General features: G+C 41.8%; 1 protein-coding gene across 1 annotated transcript in view; it reads left to right on the top strand.

The window, feature by feature from the left end:
• Positions 1-18,011, top strand: part of PSMF1 (proteasome inhibitor subunit 1) — a 55,000-nt gene extending 36,989 nt beyond the window's left edge. The window contains exons 5-7 of the mRNA XM_037811042.1: positions 13,249-13,302; positions 14,444-14,602; positions 15,154-18,011. Coding sequence (XP_037666970.1) covers positions 13,249-13,302; positions 14,444-14,602; positions 15,154-15,205 — 265 coding nt within the window. The 3' untranslated portion in view covers positions 15,206-18,011. The remainder of the gene's footprint in view (positions 1-13,248; positions 13,303-14,443; positions 14,603-15,153) is intronic.
• Positions 18,012-19,209: the final 1,198 nt, after the last annotated feature.

Here is a 19,209-nt window from a genome sequence, read left to right as displayed (position 1 = left end):
AAGCTTCTGCTTTCCCCCACTGCACCCTTCAGCTGTAGTTCATGTCATAATATTTGTGTGCAAATTCAGTGTAGTGTAGACTGACTGCAGAGAGGATTCACTCTCTTTGCCCCCACCCTCACTATTAGGTATTCGTAAGCAGACCTATCTTCCAGGACTAGGCTAGTGAACTAGATGAGATGGTTGGAAGAAGAGGCGGAATGTTTAGGAAGCTTTAAGTTGACAGCCTATCAGGTCTTCCCTCTGTAGTCACCTCACCTCCCCCCAACCCCTACTCCCTGCTTTTCTGCCGGCACAGATGTCTAATGCAACAGTCCTTTTATTATAGTTCCACCACACTCTCACCTTTTTGTTTCTCCTTCAACTGCCCAATTTTGGGGGTGGGGCCACAGGGCTGGAAGGAGGGGAAAGAACAGCACTGCAGTTGGTCCATTCGGCTGCTGTAGGTTAATTACTCCATCGCTGAGCAGCTATGGTGGAATAGCCTGGTTGGTGCTATGAGCAGGAAATAGCAGTTCTCTGCCCCCTTCCCACAGGAATCAGTCCCGTGTCTCACCCCTCACCTTCCCACACCTGGAATCTCAAATGCAAACCAAAGTTTGAATGGCTGCCTAACCTAACTCATAAAGGATTTGCTCCCCTAAGATGTGTCCAGATGTTGTCAAAAGTGCTTTTAGGCTTGGAGTAAAGATAGAGGGCATTTTGTTGTCATGGAGAATAAGAAGTGGAAAGTGACTCTGTCCTGCTCCTTAGATCTCTAGGAAGAACTGAAAATCACCCATTGGTAAGGGAAGTTTCTTTTCATCTACGCCTAACTTTTTTTTGTAGTTGTCATTACAGTTCTACTCATTTCCCTTTGTTCCATCTTTCCTCAGACAGTTAGGAGACTGTATGCCCTAAATCCTGTTCCCTGTTTTGAGAAACCAATTTTCCTATGCATAACCAGCTTTGCTAAAAACAAATGCTTGGATATAAAGCTAAAATGAATTCTAAATTCATTTTCAATCATGATCAGTCTGTACCTTTAGATATTTTTTAAAATATTCACAAAAGACACAATATTTCCTATTCTGCATTTTCTTTTTAAAATCCTGTAATCCATTTACTAAAATGCTAAGCATCTCTCTCTCAGTATCTTTGCTGGTTTTGATGTACTATGTCCCCCAAAACGCCATTATCTTTAATGCAGTCTTGTGTGGGCAGAAAACGTATTAGTGTTGATTGGGTTGGAGACTTTTGATTGGATATTTCTGTGGAGATGTGATCACTCAACTGTGGGCAAGATCTTTCTTTGGATAATTTCCATGGAGATGTCACCCCACCCATTCAGCATGGGCCTTGATGAGTTTACTGGAGCACTATATAAGCTCAGACAGAAGGAGCGAACTTGCTACAGCCAAGAGGGACGCTTTGTAGAAAGCGTAGGAGCTGAGAGAGGAGCTGCAGATGAGAGACAGTTTGAAGATGGCCATTGAAAGCAGACTCTTGCTGCAGAGAAGCTAACAGAGGACAAACACCTCCAAGAGCAACTATGAGTGACATTTTTGAGGAACTGCAGCCTAAAAAGGAACGTCCTGGGAGAAAGCCATTTTGAAACCAGAACTTTGGAGCAGACGCCAGCCACATGCCTTCCCAGCTAACAGAGGTTTTCTGGACACCATTGGCCATCCTCCAGTGAAGGTACCTGATTGTTGATGTGTTACCTTGGACACTTTATGTCCTTAAAACTGTAACTGTGTAACCAAATAAACCCCCATTTATAAAAGCCAATCCATTTCTGGTGTTTGCATTCAGCAGCATTAACAACCTAGAACAGTATCTGTATATTTTATTTAACCAGTATGCTATAGTTTGCCTAACCTCCATGTGGTATTTCAAGTGTTTCCCATTTTTCACTAAATGGTATAGCTGCGAACACCTGTATATAATTTGTTTCTTTTACTTCCTTGAAGTATATGTCCTGTGTCAGCAGTTCTCAAACTTTTTGGTCTCAGGAACCCTCGTACACTCTTAAAAAACTACGGAGAACACCTAAAAATTATTGTTTGTGTGGATTATGTCTGTTAGTATTTACATTATTAGAAGTTACAGCTGAAACTTTAAAAGTACATGTTTGTTCATTTGAAAGTAATAATAAATCTATTATGTTTTAACATAAATAAATGTGGGTGAAAATAACTGTATTTTCCAAAGCAGAAAATATTTAATGAAAAGATGAACTTTGGGTTTTTTTTTGGCAAATCTCTTCAATGTCTGGCTTAACAGAAGAGAAGCTGGAATCTCATTTCTGCTTCTGCATTCAGCCTGCTGACGATATGTTGTTTTTGTTGAAGTATGTAAAAAACGTAGCCTTACACAAATATATTGTTGGAAAAGAAAGGAGTAATTTAATAGTCTTTTCAGATAATTGTGAATAATATTCTTCTTTGATAGTATACCAAAACTTGACAAGTGGTAGTTTCTTTAAAGGGTTAGTTGCATTTTTGAATCTGAAACCATATCCATGAAATTTTTGTTCTCTATCACATTAAAATTCACTGGACTATCATGCCCTTTGAATATATCTTTTACCCATGTATGCACAGTATTGTAAGATCCTATAGTTGGTCATTTGGAAAATATTGGTTTGCTGAGTTATGAAGGTCCACCAAATGTTGACATATTTTATTGTATAATATTTAAAAAGTCACATTCATTAATATTACTGATCTCATCAGAAAATACAAAATACTAAAATGCTAATTTTCACTTGAAAACTTAAATTTTCATCATTGGCAACAATACCATCAGTTTTCCTTGAAGTGACAGGCCTGCTTCATTTTTTGGAATATGCCCCTGTTTAGCCAAGTCTGAATAAGCATGGTTTGTCTGTCAGCCATTTTTTCAAGTAAAAATGCTATTCCATGAAAAAATGGCTAGTTCATCTAGCAACTTAAACAACTGACAAATATTTTTCTTTGAGACAACCTTTGTACTTCTGTATGCAGCAGAAGTGCTTTATGCATACTTCCCACTTCATCACACAGAATATTAAAAAGATGTGTACACAAAGATTGAGATTTTAGAAAACTTAATAATTTTTACTACTTCATCAAGGATATTCTAAAATGAAACTGGCTATGTGTGTGGTGGGAGGGAAGTATGTGTGTACAATGACCATTAATTTAGAGCTCCTGCTTTGATTATGCTAAAGCATCAGCAGTTTTACCCACCATTGCTTTTGCACCATCAGTGCAAGTGCTGACACAGTGAAAAAAGCAAATACCTTCTAAAATAAAATAGTTTTGACCTCATGGACCATCAGGGATCCCCTAGGGGTCCACAGACCCACAGTTTTGAATGCCTCCATAGGCCAAAGAGCATAAATACTTTTATAACACTATGTATGTCATTTTCCTTAGCATTCTGGTTGGGTTATTAGTTATTCATAATGGGTACATATTAATATTATATGGCTTTAATATGATAATTAATGAAGTTAAGGATCTTTTTAAATGTTTATTGGCTTTCTTCTTTTGTGAAGGGTCAATTCAAATGTCTTACTTATATTTCTGTTGGATTGTTGGGATTTCCTCTTTTGTGAAGGGTCAGTTCAAATATCTTGCTTATATTTCTGTTGGATTGCTTTTCTTTTTCTTATGAAATTACCAGTAAGTATTACAAATACCTTTCTCTCCTCTGTAGATTGCCTTTTCAGTCTGTTACTGGTGTTTTTTATTAAGATGTTCCTAATTTTTAAGTAATGCTTTTCCTTTAATGGTTGGTGCTTTTTTGATCTTTTTAAGAAATCTTTGCCCTACCTCAAGGTCATGAAGAAATTCTCATATATTTTCTTCCGGAAGCATTGTTGTTTTGCCTACTATATTTAGATCTACAACTCATCTGAAAGTGTGGTATGAGAAATAGACTTAGATTTTTCCATATATGGATATCCAGTTGATCAAGCACCAAATTTTGAAAAGATTATCCTCAACCTATGTCACCATAATAATTTAATTTTCATTTTTCATTACTTGAGAAACTGTTAATCCTTATTAAAATTTACCCTCATTCTTTTCCCCTTGGGGCCAAAAGATCTTGGTCCCTTTGTTTTCTTCCACGGGTAACAAAGTTAGTTTAATTACATTTATATAGCTGTTGTTTAATGAGTGCCAACTGTGTACCAGATAACATGATAGGCATTTCATCCATATGCTCTTATTTAATCCTCCCAGTAACTCTGTGAGATTGGTATGCTATATTGTATTACAGGTAAGGAAACTGAGGTTTGTGTACAGTAAGTAGCTTATTTGATCACAACTAGCAAGAAGTTAAAATAATAATAGAATATTGTATACCACTCACTGCACTCTTTATTATGTACCAGGCATTGTGCTTTTGTAAACATTCTCATTTAATCCTTACAACGTACCTGATAAATAGATAAGATTGTCTGTATTTTATAGGAGAGAAAATTAGGGCTTAGAGATTTCATGACTTGCCCTAGGTCATGCAACTGTTACATGGTGAGACCAGAATTTGAACTTGAACCTAACTCTAAAAGCCTTAACCCTTAGTCTCTACATAATTTATTATACTCAAATCAGTCTGTTTCAGTTCCCTTATGTGTCCAGCATTACACTGGGCACTGGGAATACATGATGAGGTGTGGACCCAATCTTCAGGGAGTTCAGTTTATTAGGACTGATTTGCCCTTTTCATTCCATATCATAAATAAAGATGGAGTATGTCTGAGGTCTGCAAAAACACAGAAAGATGATTAATCTGAAGGATTGAGTGAGGGTAGGGTAGAAGAAAAGACTTTGCAGAGATGATGCCTGAGCTGAGTTTTAAAGGACCAATAAAAATTCCATGGTGTTTGGGGTAATGGACTTCTTTGGCTAAGAGAACAGTGGGTACACCTGGTGACTGAGAAACTGTCTCATTTGTAGAGGGCACTGAAAATAATTCACTCAAGTTGGCATAGGAAAGGGAATCAAGGTGAATGTGAGGACCCAATCACTAGGGATCACAAGTGCTCCAGAGCTGTATTTGATCCTGGGGTGACAGGAGCCATCAAAATGTTTTGAGTAGAAGTTGATCTGGTTGGGACCCATTTAACCATTAACTTTTTTTCTCTTGAGGAATCCCTGTTAGATTCTGACAGCTTACTGGTGAACATCATTAATACTTATGGAGCCCTTACTGTGTGTCAGGCAGTGATTTATCATCTTTTAATCCTCATAATGAGAAACGATATGGGTGCCAGTGTTATCCCCATTTTATAGAGAGAAAACTGATGCACAGAGGGCCTAATTAATTTACCTAAAGCAAACAGAGCTCACTGAACATTAGAGTGGGATTCAGCCCTTAGTATTTTATTTCTCCTTTTGACACACATATCAGCAATTACCTCAAAATAAACTATCTTGGCTTGAATTGTTCTGAGAACAAAAAAGAAGGCTATCTTGGAAACATTATGTTGTATGAAATAAACCAAAAGGGCAAATATTGTTATGATTCCACTTATATGGACTATTTAGAATAGACAAATTAATAAGAGACAGAAAGTAGATTAGAGGTTACCAGGGATTGGGAAGAGGAGAGAATGGGAAATTAATGCTTAATAGGTACAGATTTTCTGTTTGGGGTGATAACAAAAGTTTTGGTAATGGATGGTGGTAATGGCAGCACTACATTTTGAATGTAATTAATGCCACTGAAATGTACACATAGAAATGGTTAGATTGGTGAATTTTATGTTATATTTATATTACTACAATGAAAAGATAAAAGAAATAATAGTGGTCTGGACTAGGTAGATGGATTTGGGATATATTTGGAGGTATACCTGACAGGACTTGCTGATGGATTGGCTTATTTAAGGAATCAAGGATGATGCAAGTTAGTTTGTGGTGGTTGTTTTTTTAGCCCAAGTCTTTTTTGGCTAATGCTTCAGAAAACATACCGAACTTTCATATAACATAGAGCACATCTCTGAATATTTCCTTAGCATACATTCCTGAAAGTAGAATTACTGCATTAAGGACTAAACCTGTTTTTAACAATTTGGGTACATATTGCCTCCTGAACAGCTGTACGAGTTGGCTTTCCCACTATATTTCAATGCCATTTCTCATCCTTGCCAATGTGTGGAGTCTCATTTTTCTTTTAAATTACTTATAAAAGGATCATTCCCATAACTTTTGTAAGCTAACTGAACCCAAATTGTAAGGCAAGTAGACTGGGGAAACTATTTGCAGCATATCTGTATCAGTTTTCTATTGCTGCATGTTTTGGTTTGCTAAAGCTGCCAGAATGCAATATACAAGAAATGGGTTGGCTTTTACAATGGGCATTTATTCATTTACAAATTTACAGTTTTAAGGCCATGAAAATGTCCCAATTAAGGTATCAACAGGATGATCCCTGGACTCTGAAGAAAGGCTGCTGGCATCTGGGACACCTCTGTCACATGGAAAGGCACGTGGTCAGCATCTGCTGGTCCTTTGCTCCTAATTTCATTGCTTTCAACTTCTGGTTCCAGTGGCCTCCTCTCTGAGCTTCTGTGGGTCCTCTCTTAGCATCTCTGGGGCTTTTCTCTCTCAACTCTCTTGGTGTTTCTTTCTGAGCCCTCTGGTATTTTTCTATCTTTTATACTCTCATAAAGGACTCCAGTAAAGGATTAAGACCTACCTTGAATGGGCTGGGTCACATCTCAATTGAAACAACCTAATCAAAAGGTTCCACCACAACAGGTGTATACCCACAGGAATGGATTTGAAGAACATGGCATTTTCTGAGGCACATAACAGCTTCAAACCAGCATGAAAATGCCTAACAAATTTCCTTAAACTTGATGCCTTAAAACCACACTTCTTTATTATCTCAGAGTTCTTTAGTTTAGGAGTATGGATGGACTCAGCTGAACTCTGCTCAGGATATTGTAAGACCAAAGTCAAAGTGTCAGCAGGGCTACATTCCTTTCTGAAGGCTCTGGGGAAGAATTTGCTCCTAAGCTTCATTAAGGTCATTGGCAATATTCAGTTTTTTTTGTGGTTATAAGACTGTACCCCTTCCTCACTGTTTGTTGGCTGGGGACCTCCTTTTCAGCTCCTTGAGACCACTTGCATTCCTTCCTGTGTGGCCCTCTCCATCTTCACAGCCAGCAGTGGTATGTTAAGTCCTTCTCATGCTTTGACTCTCACTCTTCTGCCTTCTGCCACAAGGCAGAGACAATTCTCTGCCTTTAAGGACTTCTGCGATTATTAGATTAGCCTGTCTGGATGATCTCCCTGTTTAAGGTCAACTCTCTCATATAACATAAAATAATCACAGGTGCATGGAATCTTGGGGACCATACCTAGAAATTCTCCTTACCATATTTGTGCCAGTTTGAATGTTTTGTGTCCCCCAAATGCCATTATCTTTGTGGTCTTGTGGGACAGACGTTTTGGTGCTGGTTAGATTTGCTTGGAATGTGCCCCACCCAGCTGTGGGTGGTGACTTTGGTGGGATACTTCCATGGAGGTGTGACCCCACCCATTCGGGGTGGGCCTTGATCAGTGGAGCCATATAAAACATGCTGACTCAAAGAGACTGAACAGAGTGCAGCTGGGAGTGATGTTTTGAAGAGGAGCAAGCTTGCTAGAGAGGAACGTCCCGGGAGAAAGCCGTTTTGAGGCCAGAGCTTTGGAGCAGACGCCAGCTGCCTTCCCAGCTAACAGAGGTTTTCCGGGCGCCATTGGCCATCCTCCGGTGAAGGTACCTGATTGCTGAGGTGTTACCTTGGACGCTTTGTGGCCTTAAGACTGTAACTGTGTAGTGAAATAAACCCCCGTTTTATAAAAGCCTATCCATCTCTGGTGTTTTGCATTCTGCAGCATTAGCAAACTAGAACAATATTCTACCCTCTGGTCCCCACAGATTAATATCCCTCTCAAATCCAAAATATATTCAGTATACTCCCAATTTCCTGAGAGTCTTATCACATTACTGCCTCAACTCCAAGTCCAAAATCTTATCTAAATCTCATTAGCTTGAAGGACCCAAATTGCATCATCTAAATCAAGTACAGTTGAGGCTCCTGGGCACTCCTTTCTGTCTGTGGACCTGTCTAAGGAAACATGCTGTGTCCTCCCAATTCTCCCATTATACAATGATGAGACAGACCTAGGATAGCAGTTACCAGTTTCTAACAGAAAAAGCTATGTGCATGAAAGTTATTAATCACAGCATTATTTATGGTCACACACACAACAGAAACAATATCAATACCCTACAGTAGAAGAGTAAGTAAATTTTAAAAATATGCTACAAATATTATTTGGCCATTAAAAATGTTAATAGTGCAGATGAACCACTTGGGAGACACAGATGTTAGAATTATCTGACAAAGATTTTAAAGCATCTGTTACACAAATGTTCCAAGGAATGAGGATGATCTTGAGATGAACAGAAAGGTAGCAGTCTCAGCAAAGAAATAGAAGATAGAAAGAAGAACTAAATGAAAATATTAGAACTGAAAAAGACAATAATCAAAATCGTATCATAATAAAAACTTGGCTTTTCCATTGTCCCAGTTCCATGGGAGTAAGCTCTACATCTTTGTAGTTTCCTGTGATAAGGGCATCTCTTATTATTTATGATGGGTCCTGGAACACGTCTGACAGTTCATATGCTAACAAGATGCCAGGGTGGGGTCAGCCACATCTGCAGTCTTAGGGTGAGGGCTGTTCACACCAGAAAGACCAGCCCTGTGATTAGAGAGTTGGGGCTTTGAGCCAAATCGTGTCAGCCGGACCTGTTTGACCTCTGGGAGGGAGGAAAGGACTGGAAATTGAGTTCATCCACATAGGCATTGGTTCCATTAATCATGCCTACATAATGAAACCCCATATAAACTTGGGACACATGAAATTCAGAGAGCTTCCACAATTGATAAGATACATCACTGTGCTGGGAGGGTGATGCACTCTCACTCCACATGGAGAAGACACGGAAGCTCACGTTTGAGACCCTCCCAGACCTCACTCTATGCTTCTCTTCTTTGACTTCTTTGTATCCTTTTGCTATAATAAAACAACAATTTTAAGTAGAACACTTGCGGTGAATTCTGAGACTTTCTACAAATAAATGAATGAGAATGGGTGGTGGGAACCTCCAAATTTGTAGCCAGTTGTTCAGAATTAGAATTGCAGCGGCCCTAAACTTGATACTGGTGCCACTGGGGCAGTCTTGTAGAGGACTGCCATACACCCGTTGGGTCTGGTCTGATTCTGGGTAGTGAGAGTCAGAATTGAATTGGATTGAGTTAATGCGGTATTTTCAGTTGGTGTCAGAGAAGTTAGTAGAAGTTTTTGCAACATTTATGGAAATAAAAACCCCACTATCAGTAACGAATTGGAGATAGCAGAGGAAAAAGTTAGTGAATATGGATAGAAATCATTTGAAATTATCTTATCAAATAACAGAGAAAAAAGATTTAAATATATAAAAATAAAAGTCTCAGATGTGTGAGATATTGGGGCCATTGTACTTGTAGGAGAGGAGAGAGTGCAATACAGAAAAAAATATTTGAAAAAATAATGACTGAAAACTCCCAAATTTGGCAAAAGACATAACCTCCATGTTTAAAAAGCTCAGCAAAACCCAAACAGGTTAACCCAAAAGAAGTCTGTGCCCAGACACATCATAATCAAACTGCTGAAAACCAAAGACAAAGAAATGTTGAAAGCAGCCAGTGAAGGAAAAATAAAACACATTACATAAGAGGTACAGCAATTTGAATGATTGTGGATTTCTTGTTAGGAAAACTAGAGAGAGAAATATATTCTCATATATGCATGGAATATCTGTGGAAGGATATACAAGAAACTGTTACCTGTGGGAAGACAAAGAATGGGGGACAGGGGTGAGAGGAAAATTTGACTATTACAGGTCCACAATCCCTTATCCGCAATTCTGAAATCAAAAGAGCTCTGAACAATTGTATAAAAATGTGGCTTATGAGGGGGGACAGTGGGATTGGGGGGGCCATGGGGATCACACTCCCCTTTGTCTAGCTTGTGTATGGATGAGTGGAAAGGTGGGGGAAGGAAACAAACAAACAGACAAGGGCGCCCAGTGTTCCTTTTTACTTTAGTTGCTCTTTTTCACTTTAATTATTATTCTGGTTATTTTTGTGTGTGTGGTAATGAGGGTGTCGGGGATTGATTTTGGTGATGAATGTACGACTATGTAATGGTACTGTGAACAATCGAATGTACGATTTGTTTTGTATGACTGTGTGGTATGTGAATATATATCAATAAAATGAATATTTAAAAAATAAATTTAAAAAATTAAAAAAAATTATAAAAAAGAGCTCTGAAAACCAAGGGTCCCCCCCCCCCCATAGGTTTGGTATCAAACTTGTTTAGTGGCAAAACCTGACCTGAAGTGGCATAAAATTCCTTGTATCTTCATTTATCCCACTTAGTGTGAATATTTGTTCATTTTGCAGAAATAATAGGGTATTGCGTACAGGACACGGCCTGGGAGTGTTACATACTGTAGGTCCACCCATCTCATCTTTCAAAAATACAAAAAATCCTGAATTCCCCAACACATGTAGCCTAAGATTATGGACCTATGTATCCTTTTTCACTTTTTAGCTTCGAAACTGGTGAATGTATTACCTTTCCAGAAAATTAAATTCTAAAAATTTATCTTTTAAAAACTAAATTCAGCACAGCCTGACACATAGCAAGCTCTCAGTAAATAACAGCAGCTGCTGCTTTATTCCATTCTTCTAGGCTTTTTGCCGTCAACAAATCTGCTCACATCCAAGAGTACATTTCACCAGTGCTATAGATCCTGTGATGGTTACTACTTAGGTTTTACTTCTTTAAAAATTGAAATGCAAGGTTTTGTGGCAGGCCCCTGCCAACCAGCTGCATAATCCCCAGAGGCCAGAGCTTATCTTCTGACTGCTGGTCCCAAGGCTGTTCCAGTTGACCAGACCACCTTGGCCTTTAGAATGGCGTCAGCTGGGTTTATGTGCCCAAGAGAGGCACATTGTTTTTATATAAGGGGAGAGTGGAGCACATAAGGAGGAAATCGTATGTGGTCAGGATCACCCTTAAATCTTACAGAGGGCCTCCTTTTGGAGCCAGGTCACATTGTGCCCAGTGGGCCCAGCCAGGCAGTTTTTCCTGCAGGGTTAGAATGGATCGTTCTTTCCTTCATTTGATTACCAGATAAAGCAGGGGCTAGAGTTCAGAGGCCATGTACAAAAATTACTTTTTTAATCCCTATAACTGCATTTGGCCCAGCCAGGTGCTCACACTGAAAGGCATGAGGGACTGAGCCAGTTGTGGGAGGGGAAGAAAGACCCCCTATTATGTTCATTTTTTAAATGGGTTCTAAGCATGTGCATAACTGAGTTCACAGAAGTGTATATGTGTTGCTGTATGGCTAGGTTAAGTGTGAGCCTGATAGATACACTGTGACAATGTTAAGTGCACACATTATTGGGGTGGGCCTTTCTAGCCTTTACTGTTCTCTGTTTCTTCTCCCATCCCTACAACACTCTTTGTCCCAGGACTTTTCAGAAGCCAAGGCCCTGTTCTCCCAGACATTTTAACAGCCACTAGAAGCCCCCTATGTTTGCTGCTCTGTAGGGAGGCCAGTGGGGGTTGTGCAGCTCATGGAGGCAGGTGAGATATTGTTGACCTCTGGCACCACCTAGTCTGTCCACTGAGGCAGGATGTTAGAGGCCACTGAGAAACTTTGGCTTCTAGCTCCATAACGCTGGCTAGGGAACAATGACTAGGTCAGGAAAATGCCTTCCCTTGGAAACCTAGCCATGTCCACCTAATCACAAAATATTTTCCAGCCCTCTGGAACAGACTGGAGAAGCACATCCTTTTGGAATTTTTCCCAGTTCTTTAATTAATGTCTTTCCTGTAAGCTTAGATTAGCTGCTTACAAGGCTTTCCTGAGGTCTGCCCAGAGCCTGCCCGAGTCCCAGAGCTGTCAGGCCTGTATTGCTTGCCTGGGCTACAAGCAGGTTCCAAAGCACACTTTTCAAAAAATACTAAATCTTTTTGTTTTATTTTAAACAAAATACACATCCTTTATGGAAAAACAGAAAAGTATAAAGAAGAAACTCAACCACCCAAGAGTAACCATCACTGTTTACATTTTCAGTATACTTTCTAATTTTATTTATACACATACACACACACACATCTTTTTTAGAATTGATTTTCTAAATTATTGGTTACCCACTGCCCCCTCCCCGAACTTAACTCAAGAGCATAAGTATTTTTCCACACCATTTTTAAAAATTCTAAGAGCATTGTTTATTGATTCCTTGGCTGCGTTTATGGATATACCTTAATATGCTCACTTCTCAGTTTTCTTGTTCAATGGCTTTGTGGCGATATCTTAATTCAAATTCTATATTCTTTCCTTAGGATGGCGTCCTAGACATAAAATTATTGATTCAGAGAATATAAAGAAGTATAAGATTTTGACAGATAGATACAGGTGTAGATATTATATATATATATATATATATATATATATTAGGTATATAACATAAAATTGTTCTCCAGAAAGTATGCACTCTTTTATGTTCCTTCTAGCTCATGCATTCTCAATGAGGGTAAAAATTGGTTTCAGGGGGGTGGGGAAAGTGTGTAAAAAACATCTTAGAGATTACAATGGTTTGTGATTTCCCAAGGGCTAATGTCTATAGATAGTGTATTTGTGGTATTGAAATTTTATGGGGTTGCATAATGAAAAAAGGTTGAGAAGCACTTATTCTTAAGCAGTATGTGAACATTCATCCTACTCCACTGTTGGAAGTTTTTAAATCTTAGCTTTGGGGTTTGGGTTTTGGTTTTAGAATAATATTTGTCTTATGTAGAAGTTCTTGATCCTTTATACAAAGTTTAGGAACTGAGAAAGATATGAATAAATTCAAATTTATCTGGAGATTACCACTGTTAATACCTTTATCTTTCTTCAGGATCGGGATCCTGCATGCTTTTAGCTTTGTGTTCTGCTCTGTTCACAGAATTGCCATTGTAATGTCATTGTTAGTCTGTGCCAAGGACCATTTTGAAATCGCTCTTGGGTTGGGAGCTCAGGCAGGGGTTCCCCCGCCCCCGTGCCTGGAGTGCATTGTGACCTCCCCACCGGCTTCGGGCTTGGGCCCCTGGGAGGCCAGGCGCCCTGGCTGCTCTGGGACTTGCAGTAATTGTCCCTTGTTTGTTTCAGGCGTAATCCCCTGGGCCCATTTGCTGTCGGGGGAGAGGACCTGGACCCCTTTGGGTGAGTAATGCCGGGGAGGTGGCAGCAACATAACTCGCTCTCATGGCTTTTCAGTCCCAGCTCATCTTCTAATTTTAGAGCTCTTTGTCAGTCTTGCTTTGGGGTAAAAGAGGAAGGAGGAGCTGAGCCGCCAAGATATTGTTGCTACTTGTTCTGCTCCGCCATACCCAGAGCAGTGCAGCAGAGCTCTGAGTGTGTGTGGGGGTGGGGAGTGGGGGGTTGCTAAGCAAATCCAGCAGGCAGCTCCCCCATGGTTTCTGGCCTGGCCTGCCCTGCTGGAGCACAGGGGTCCTTCCCCAAAGGCAGGATACCACATGGTTTTATCAGTGGCTGGTTGAAGAGCACGTGGTGGGCTACAGACCTTCAGTCAGTTCATGGCTATTCAGAGGCATCTCACTTGGTTAAGGGGAGTGTTGAGTCCCATTAGACTCACTCTGTGGTTCTTGTCATGCACCCAGCAACATTATTATAGCCTCAGCTATGTACCCTCTTCTCTGAATGATTCAGAGTAGACGTTAACCTCGGCTGCCAAGTGACCTCAGCTTTAGCATCTCATTTTTAGAGGATGCAGAAGGCATTTAAGTCTACAGTGCAGCTTGAATAGTGACCTCAAAATCTGGGGAGCATCAGCTCATTCATCCTAATTTGAACACATAGGGTCAAGTCTATGGAAACTGCAGGGGACAGATGCCATCGGGAACCAGTCAGGTAACCAGCAGGCAGGCGGACATCACCCTGAGGCCCTTTAAGGAAGCAGAGCACATCACGAATTGTGTCAATGCAGTTATTAGTCCTTAGAACTAAAGTATTGCCCTGCAGAGCCTCATGACAATTCTGCATTGGCCCTGCTGAGTTCTGGCTCCTATTCTTGATCACATTGACCCCCTTGGGTCTAAGGCATGGCAGGAATCTCAACTTTGTGAGCCCAGGGAGTACAGAGCCTAGAGTACAGTCCTCTTACACCAGGAAAGATATGCTCTTTGTGTTCTTGCTCTTGCCCACTTCCTGCTTGGCACTCAGGCAGCCATTCACCTGCAGACAGCCCAGTCATTCTTAGTCCATTCTTGCTTCCCTCCCTCACCTAGTCTCCGAGGGTAGCTCCTTGCCACACCTGCTTACCTAGCTTTCCTTTCTACCTCAGGTGTCGGAGCGGTGGCATGATCGTGGATCCCCTGAGATCCGGCTTCCCAAGAGCACCTATTGACCCATCCTCGGGCCTTCCGAACCGGCTTCCTCCAGGTGCTGTACCCCCAGGAGCACGCTTTGACCCCTTTGGACCCATTGGAACCAGCCCGTCTGGGTAGGTATTCACTCAGGTACTGAATAGTAGGATCTGATGGCAACCTCAGCTCAGTGTTGCAGGAATGAAGGTGTCTGGCAGGTGGAGAGTTGACACTTTTCCTTGGCGACTCCCTCCATCCCTTACTGCTGGGAGAGAGGCGCCTCCTCCAGGCCCCTACTGATGTCTCCCTGGAGCCCTCTAGGAACTCCCTTCCCCCAGCTCCCTTCAGAGGAGGAGGAGGAGCTAACACAAAGTTTCTGATGTGTCAGGAACTCATTGAATCTTTATATCATCTCTCTCAAGTAGTCCACATATTATATTATAGTCCACATATTATAGATGCAGAAAGAGAGGCCCTGAGAGATTAAGTAACTTAGTCAAGGTAATACAGCTAACAAGTGGAGGAGTTATGGTTCAACCTAGGCTGTCTGGCTCCAGAGTGCTCACTCCTGAACTTCAGGAGCTACCACTTCTTCTGGAAGGCAGGCTTCCTCTATTCAGGGCCACTTCTGCCTGCGTGCCCCTGGCTCCTCCATCATCCAACTCACCAGCCCGTCTTTTCATTCCAGACCTAACCCAGATCATCTCCCCCCACCGGGCTACGATGACATGTACCTGTGAAGCCCTCAAGAATGTAACATCCCAGCCTTCCTTCCACTCTCCTGGAGCTGCCACCACTGCCCCCATCAGCAACAGTGTTTTTGCAGGCCGGGGGCAAAGAACCCTGCCCATGTGTTTGCAGGCCAGCTGGGATTGCCTCCCCACCCCCCACCAGAGCCAAGGCACCCGCTGCAGCGCTCCACCTGGCTGCATCTAGGGCCCAAAGAGAAGCAGTGTGTATCACCACCAGCTCCTCCACACTTCCCAGGGGAGATTCCGGCAACATATATCCTCGACCCGATGCAGTCCCAGTTGCAGCGCTATAAGAACAGAACGCATTTTGGATGTTATTATTAAGAACCAAATGTCAATACAAAAATCATGTTGCCGGTTTCCCAGTTTTCTTTTTTACTTTTAATGCACAGCTCCTTCTACTTATGGGACTTTAGAGTTTGAGTATGTGGGGCTAACAGACTCTTGCTACTCAGGGCCATTCTTGCTTCTCAAGTGCCTTCTTTTCATAAATTGCTCTTGTTCCCAGCATCACCAACATTGGTCCCAGTCTGGCTGTGTGGCTGCCTGGAAGCCCTGGAAGCCACAAAGATGACACAGGTGGGCAAAGACAATGCATTTTGATGAGGGCAAAGTCCTCTGCTTATGTCCACTCTAGGTAATAGCAGCCTGTGAATAGAGGGGTAAACAGACTTGAAGCCTAATCTCATTTGGCCACCAACTTCCTGAGTGACCCTAAAGCAATCCCCTCTCAGCACCTGTGTGCCCACCTATAAAATTTGAGGTGACTTTCCTCCTCTAAAACTTTGTCATGTCTGCTTCTGTGTGTGGCAACCCATTGGAATCCATATGGCAAAAGGAAGAGAATGAGAATATAAGGTTTTGTGGTGGCACTTACATGGAGACTAATTCTGTACCTCTCATCCCCTTTGGGGCCCAGACAAGGGTGCAGGAGCATGGGCTCCATCTGAGAATGGTGTTGCACTTGGGGAAGCCTGTGTCCTGGGCCCCAGCCTCCCTACCTTTGGTGTTCTCCAGATCCTTTACAGCCTGATGCCTAACAGACGTGGTCAGTGATGAACCCATGTGCTGGAGTGGAAAGAGCAGCATAGAGCACCAGGCTAAGAGGCCAGAGAGCTTCTGCTCCCCAACAAGGAGTTTGGCCATGGCTGGGTCTTTTCACTTCTTAGCACCCTGGGTTCCTTCCCCTCTTTTAGGAAAGTGGCTACCCTAGCTTTCCAGAGGTGTCTGCTTGTGTTTGATAGCCCAGGAGATTGCCTGTCTGCTCAGCCTACAAGTGAGTTAGGAGTAAACTAAGCTAACACATAGGGCCAGAAACCACCCCAGTGGGAGGCTGGGCCTGTGGGGAGAGGCTGGCATGAGCTGGGTATTTCTGACAGACTCTATCTCAAGCACTGATTTAGTAAAAGACCCCAGAGACAGGGAGCTGACCAACCTGAAGCCTTGAAAATGTATCTGATCTGGAGAAAGACCCAGAAGTCAGGCCAAGCTGCAAATGCATTCATCAATCTTAGTCTTCCTTGAGGGTTGACACATGGGTGGAATGTTGGGTTTTGTTTTGGAATTGGACCATCCTGCAACCCAAAGGACTTCAGGCAATGTATTTAAAAAAAACTCCTTTATTATAAAGGAGGCATTTAAAAACATCAGATCAGAGACCCGGCTGACAGAAGGAGGGAAGATAGATAATTTTCAGGACCCTGATTTGAACAAAAGAGAAGACTTAAACAATAAATTTGACACTTCGGTTTTCTAGTAGCGAAAGGTGAAAGGAAAACCCTTTAGTAGTCATATTTATAATTCTGTTTTCTGAAAACAGAAAATTCAGTGATTCATCTGCAGAATCAGCCGTTTTCCTGGAACTAAATCCAGGAAGCATGGGTCTCTCCTTGCATCAAGGATACTGAGGAACACAGGCAATGTCTTAGATGCTTTAAGGGGAGAAATGAAGGGGGCCTTTAGGAATTTCCCACTCAAGCTGTTGGTGCTTGTTTTGGTCTGGGTCATTCCCCACCTTCCAGCTGAGATTGTGTGTAAATGGGAATGTTTCGTGTGTGTGTGTTGAGGAACCCAAAGGTTGGAGACTTAACAGTAAACATCAGCATTTAATAACCTGTTCCTCTTTTTTTTCAATAACAGCTTTATTGAGATACAATTCACATTCCATAAAGTTCACCCATTTAAAGTATACATTGCGGTTTTTAGTATAGTCACAGTGTTGAGCATCCATCACCACATCTAATTCCTGAACATTTTCATCACCCCCAAAAGAAACCTCATACCTGTTAGCAGCACTCCCATTTCCCTTTTTCCAGTCCCTGGCAACAACTAATCTCCTTTCTTAATCTCTAAGGATTTGCTTATTCTGAGCATTTTCTCATAAATGGAATCATGCAATATATAGCCTTTTGTGTCTGGCATCTGTCATTAAGCATGTTTTCAAGGTTCATCCATGTTGTGGCATGTGTCAGTACCTCATTCCTTTTTGTGGCTGAATAATACTCCATGGTATGGATAATACATTTTGTGTAGCCACTCATCTGCTAATGGACATCTGGGTTGTTTCTACTTGGGCTAGTTTGAATAATGTTGCTATGAACATTTGTGTACAAGTTTTTGTGTGAACATGTTTTCATTTCTCATGGGTATGTAGCTAGGAGTTGACCTGCTGGGTCATATGATAACTCAAAGTTTAACTCTTTGAGAAATTGCTAGAATGTTTCCCAAAAGGGCAACACCATTTTACATTCCCAGAAGCAATATATGAGTTCCAGTTTCTCTATATCCTCACCAACACTTGTTCTTGTTCATCTTTTTTATTATAACCATCTTAGTGGGTGTGAAATGGTATCTCATGTTTTGTCCTCATTTCTTAAAAAGAGAATTTTGACCTAGGCCTAGCAAGACAGAGACCATAGCCATCACCACTGGGAAGCAGACCATAGCTTTGGTAATGGCCACCTTGGGACAACTGTGGCTGGTAAGCTGCAGAGAAGTTGGGTTTGACTTTGGGGGAAGGTCCTGGGTGGATGTGATATGGAACAAGTCCGGTCTCTAGGAGAGTTCCCATGACGTTTCCAGGTCTGGGGAGATTCATGGGCATCACCTTTGCTTGGTTTTGAAATTTTTATTCATCAAGTGACTTTGTAAGTAAAATAAATGTCCAGTTCCCAATCATTGTGTTTTGGTGCTGAAATGCCATAGACCATTCCTACCATCTCCAGGATGCACCAGCAGCCCCTACAGCCCCATCTTCCTTGCTTTGTCACCTCCCCAATTCTAAGAGCTGGCCACTCGGTCATGAGCTTCCGTCAACCTCCATGGTGAAGTCATGACTCTTAAGACATCATCCCCAATAATGTGCTTAAAATGGAGGCTTCTTCTTTATTCCCATGCTGGATGGTCAGTACCTGTTGACACTCAAGTGGTTAGAAAACCGGTGGAAGCTCCACAGAACTTCACTCTTTGGAATCCAGTTTCCTTCATGGCTTCCTTTCCTACTGCCATTAATGACATTCTGTTACTGTGCTCTGCTCCTCATCATGGGAGGAAAATTAGAATCAGTGAGGTAGTTCACATCCTTTGTCACCGAATCATGCCTGCTTTGGTGCAGTTCCTGTAAGACAGGTGTCGCCACCAAGGAGAGGAAAGATTCCCACATGTATTCCCCAGCTTTCTCTGTCACATAACTTGCATGTTTGTAGGCCACTCTAAATTTTTTGCACCAAAGGAAAGGCTCAAAGGTAGGTATGCAAGTTCTCAGCCCTTGTTTGCCCCTGGGCTACCATAAGACTCACCCCAGGTCACTCCAGCTGTGCTTAGCCTCCTCCCCAAGTGACTGAGGATGGGTCCTAGAATGCAAGAGGTAGCAATGCCATGAGGTTTGAACACCCTACTAGTGGCAGAGCCCTGTGGGAGGGACAAATAGAAGGCCCGGTCCCTGCTTGGAGGAGCCTTAGGCTGATGGCGCAGTCTGATGGAGGGGACTGGAT

Source organism: Choloepus didactylus, chromosome 19 (assembly GCF_015220235.1).
Source record: "Choloepus didactylus isolate mChoDid1 chromosome 19, mChoDid1.pri, whole genome shotgun sequence".
In the NCBI taxonomy this organism is placed as follows: Eukaryota; Metazoa; Chordata; class Mammalia; order Pilosa; family Megalonychidae; genus Choloepus; species Choloepus didactylus.
Note: the sequence above shows the minus strand (reverse complement) of the source record. Positions and strands in the feature narration are given on the sequence as shown.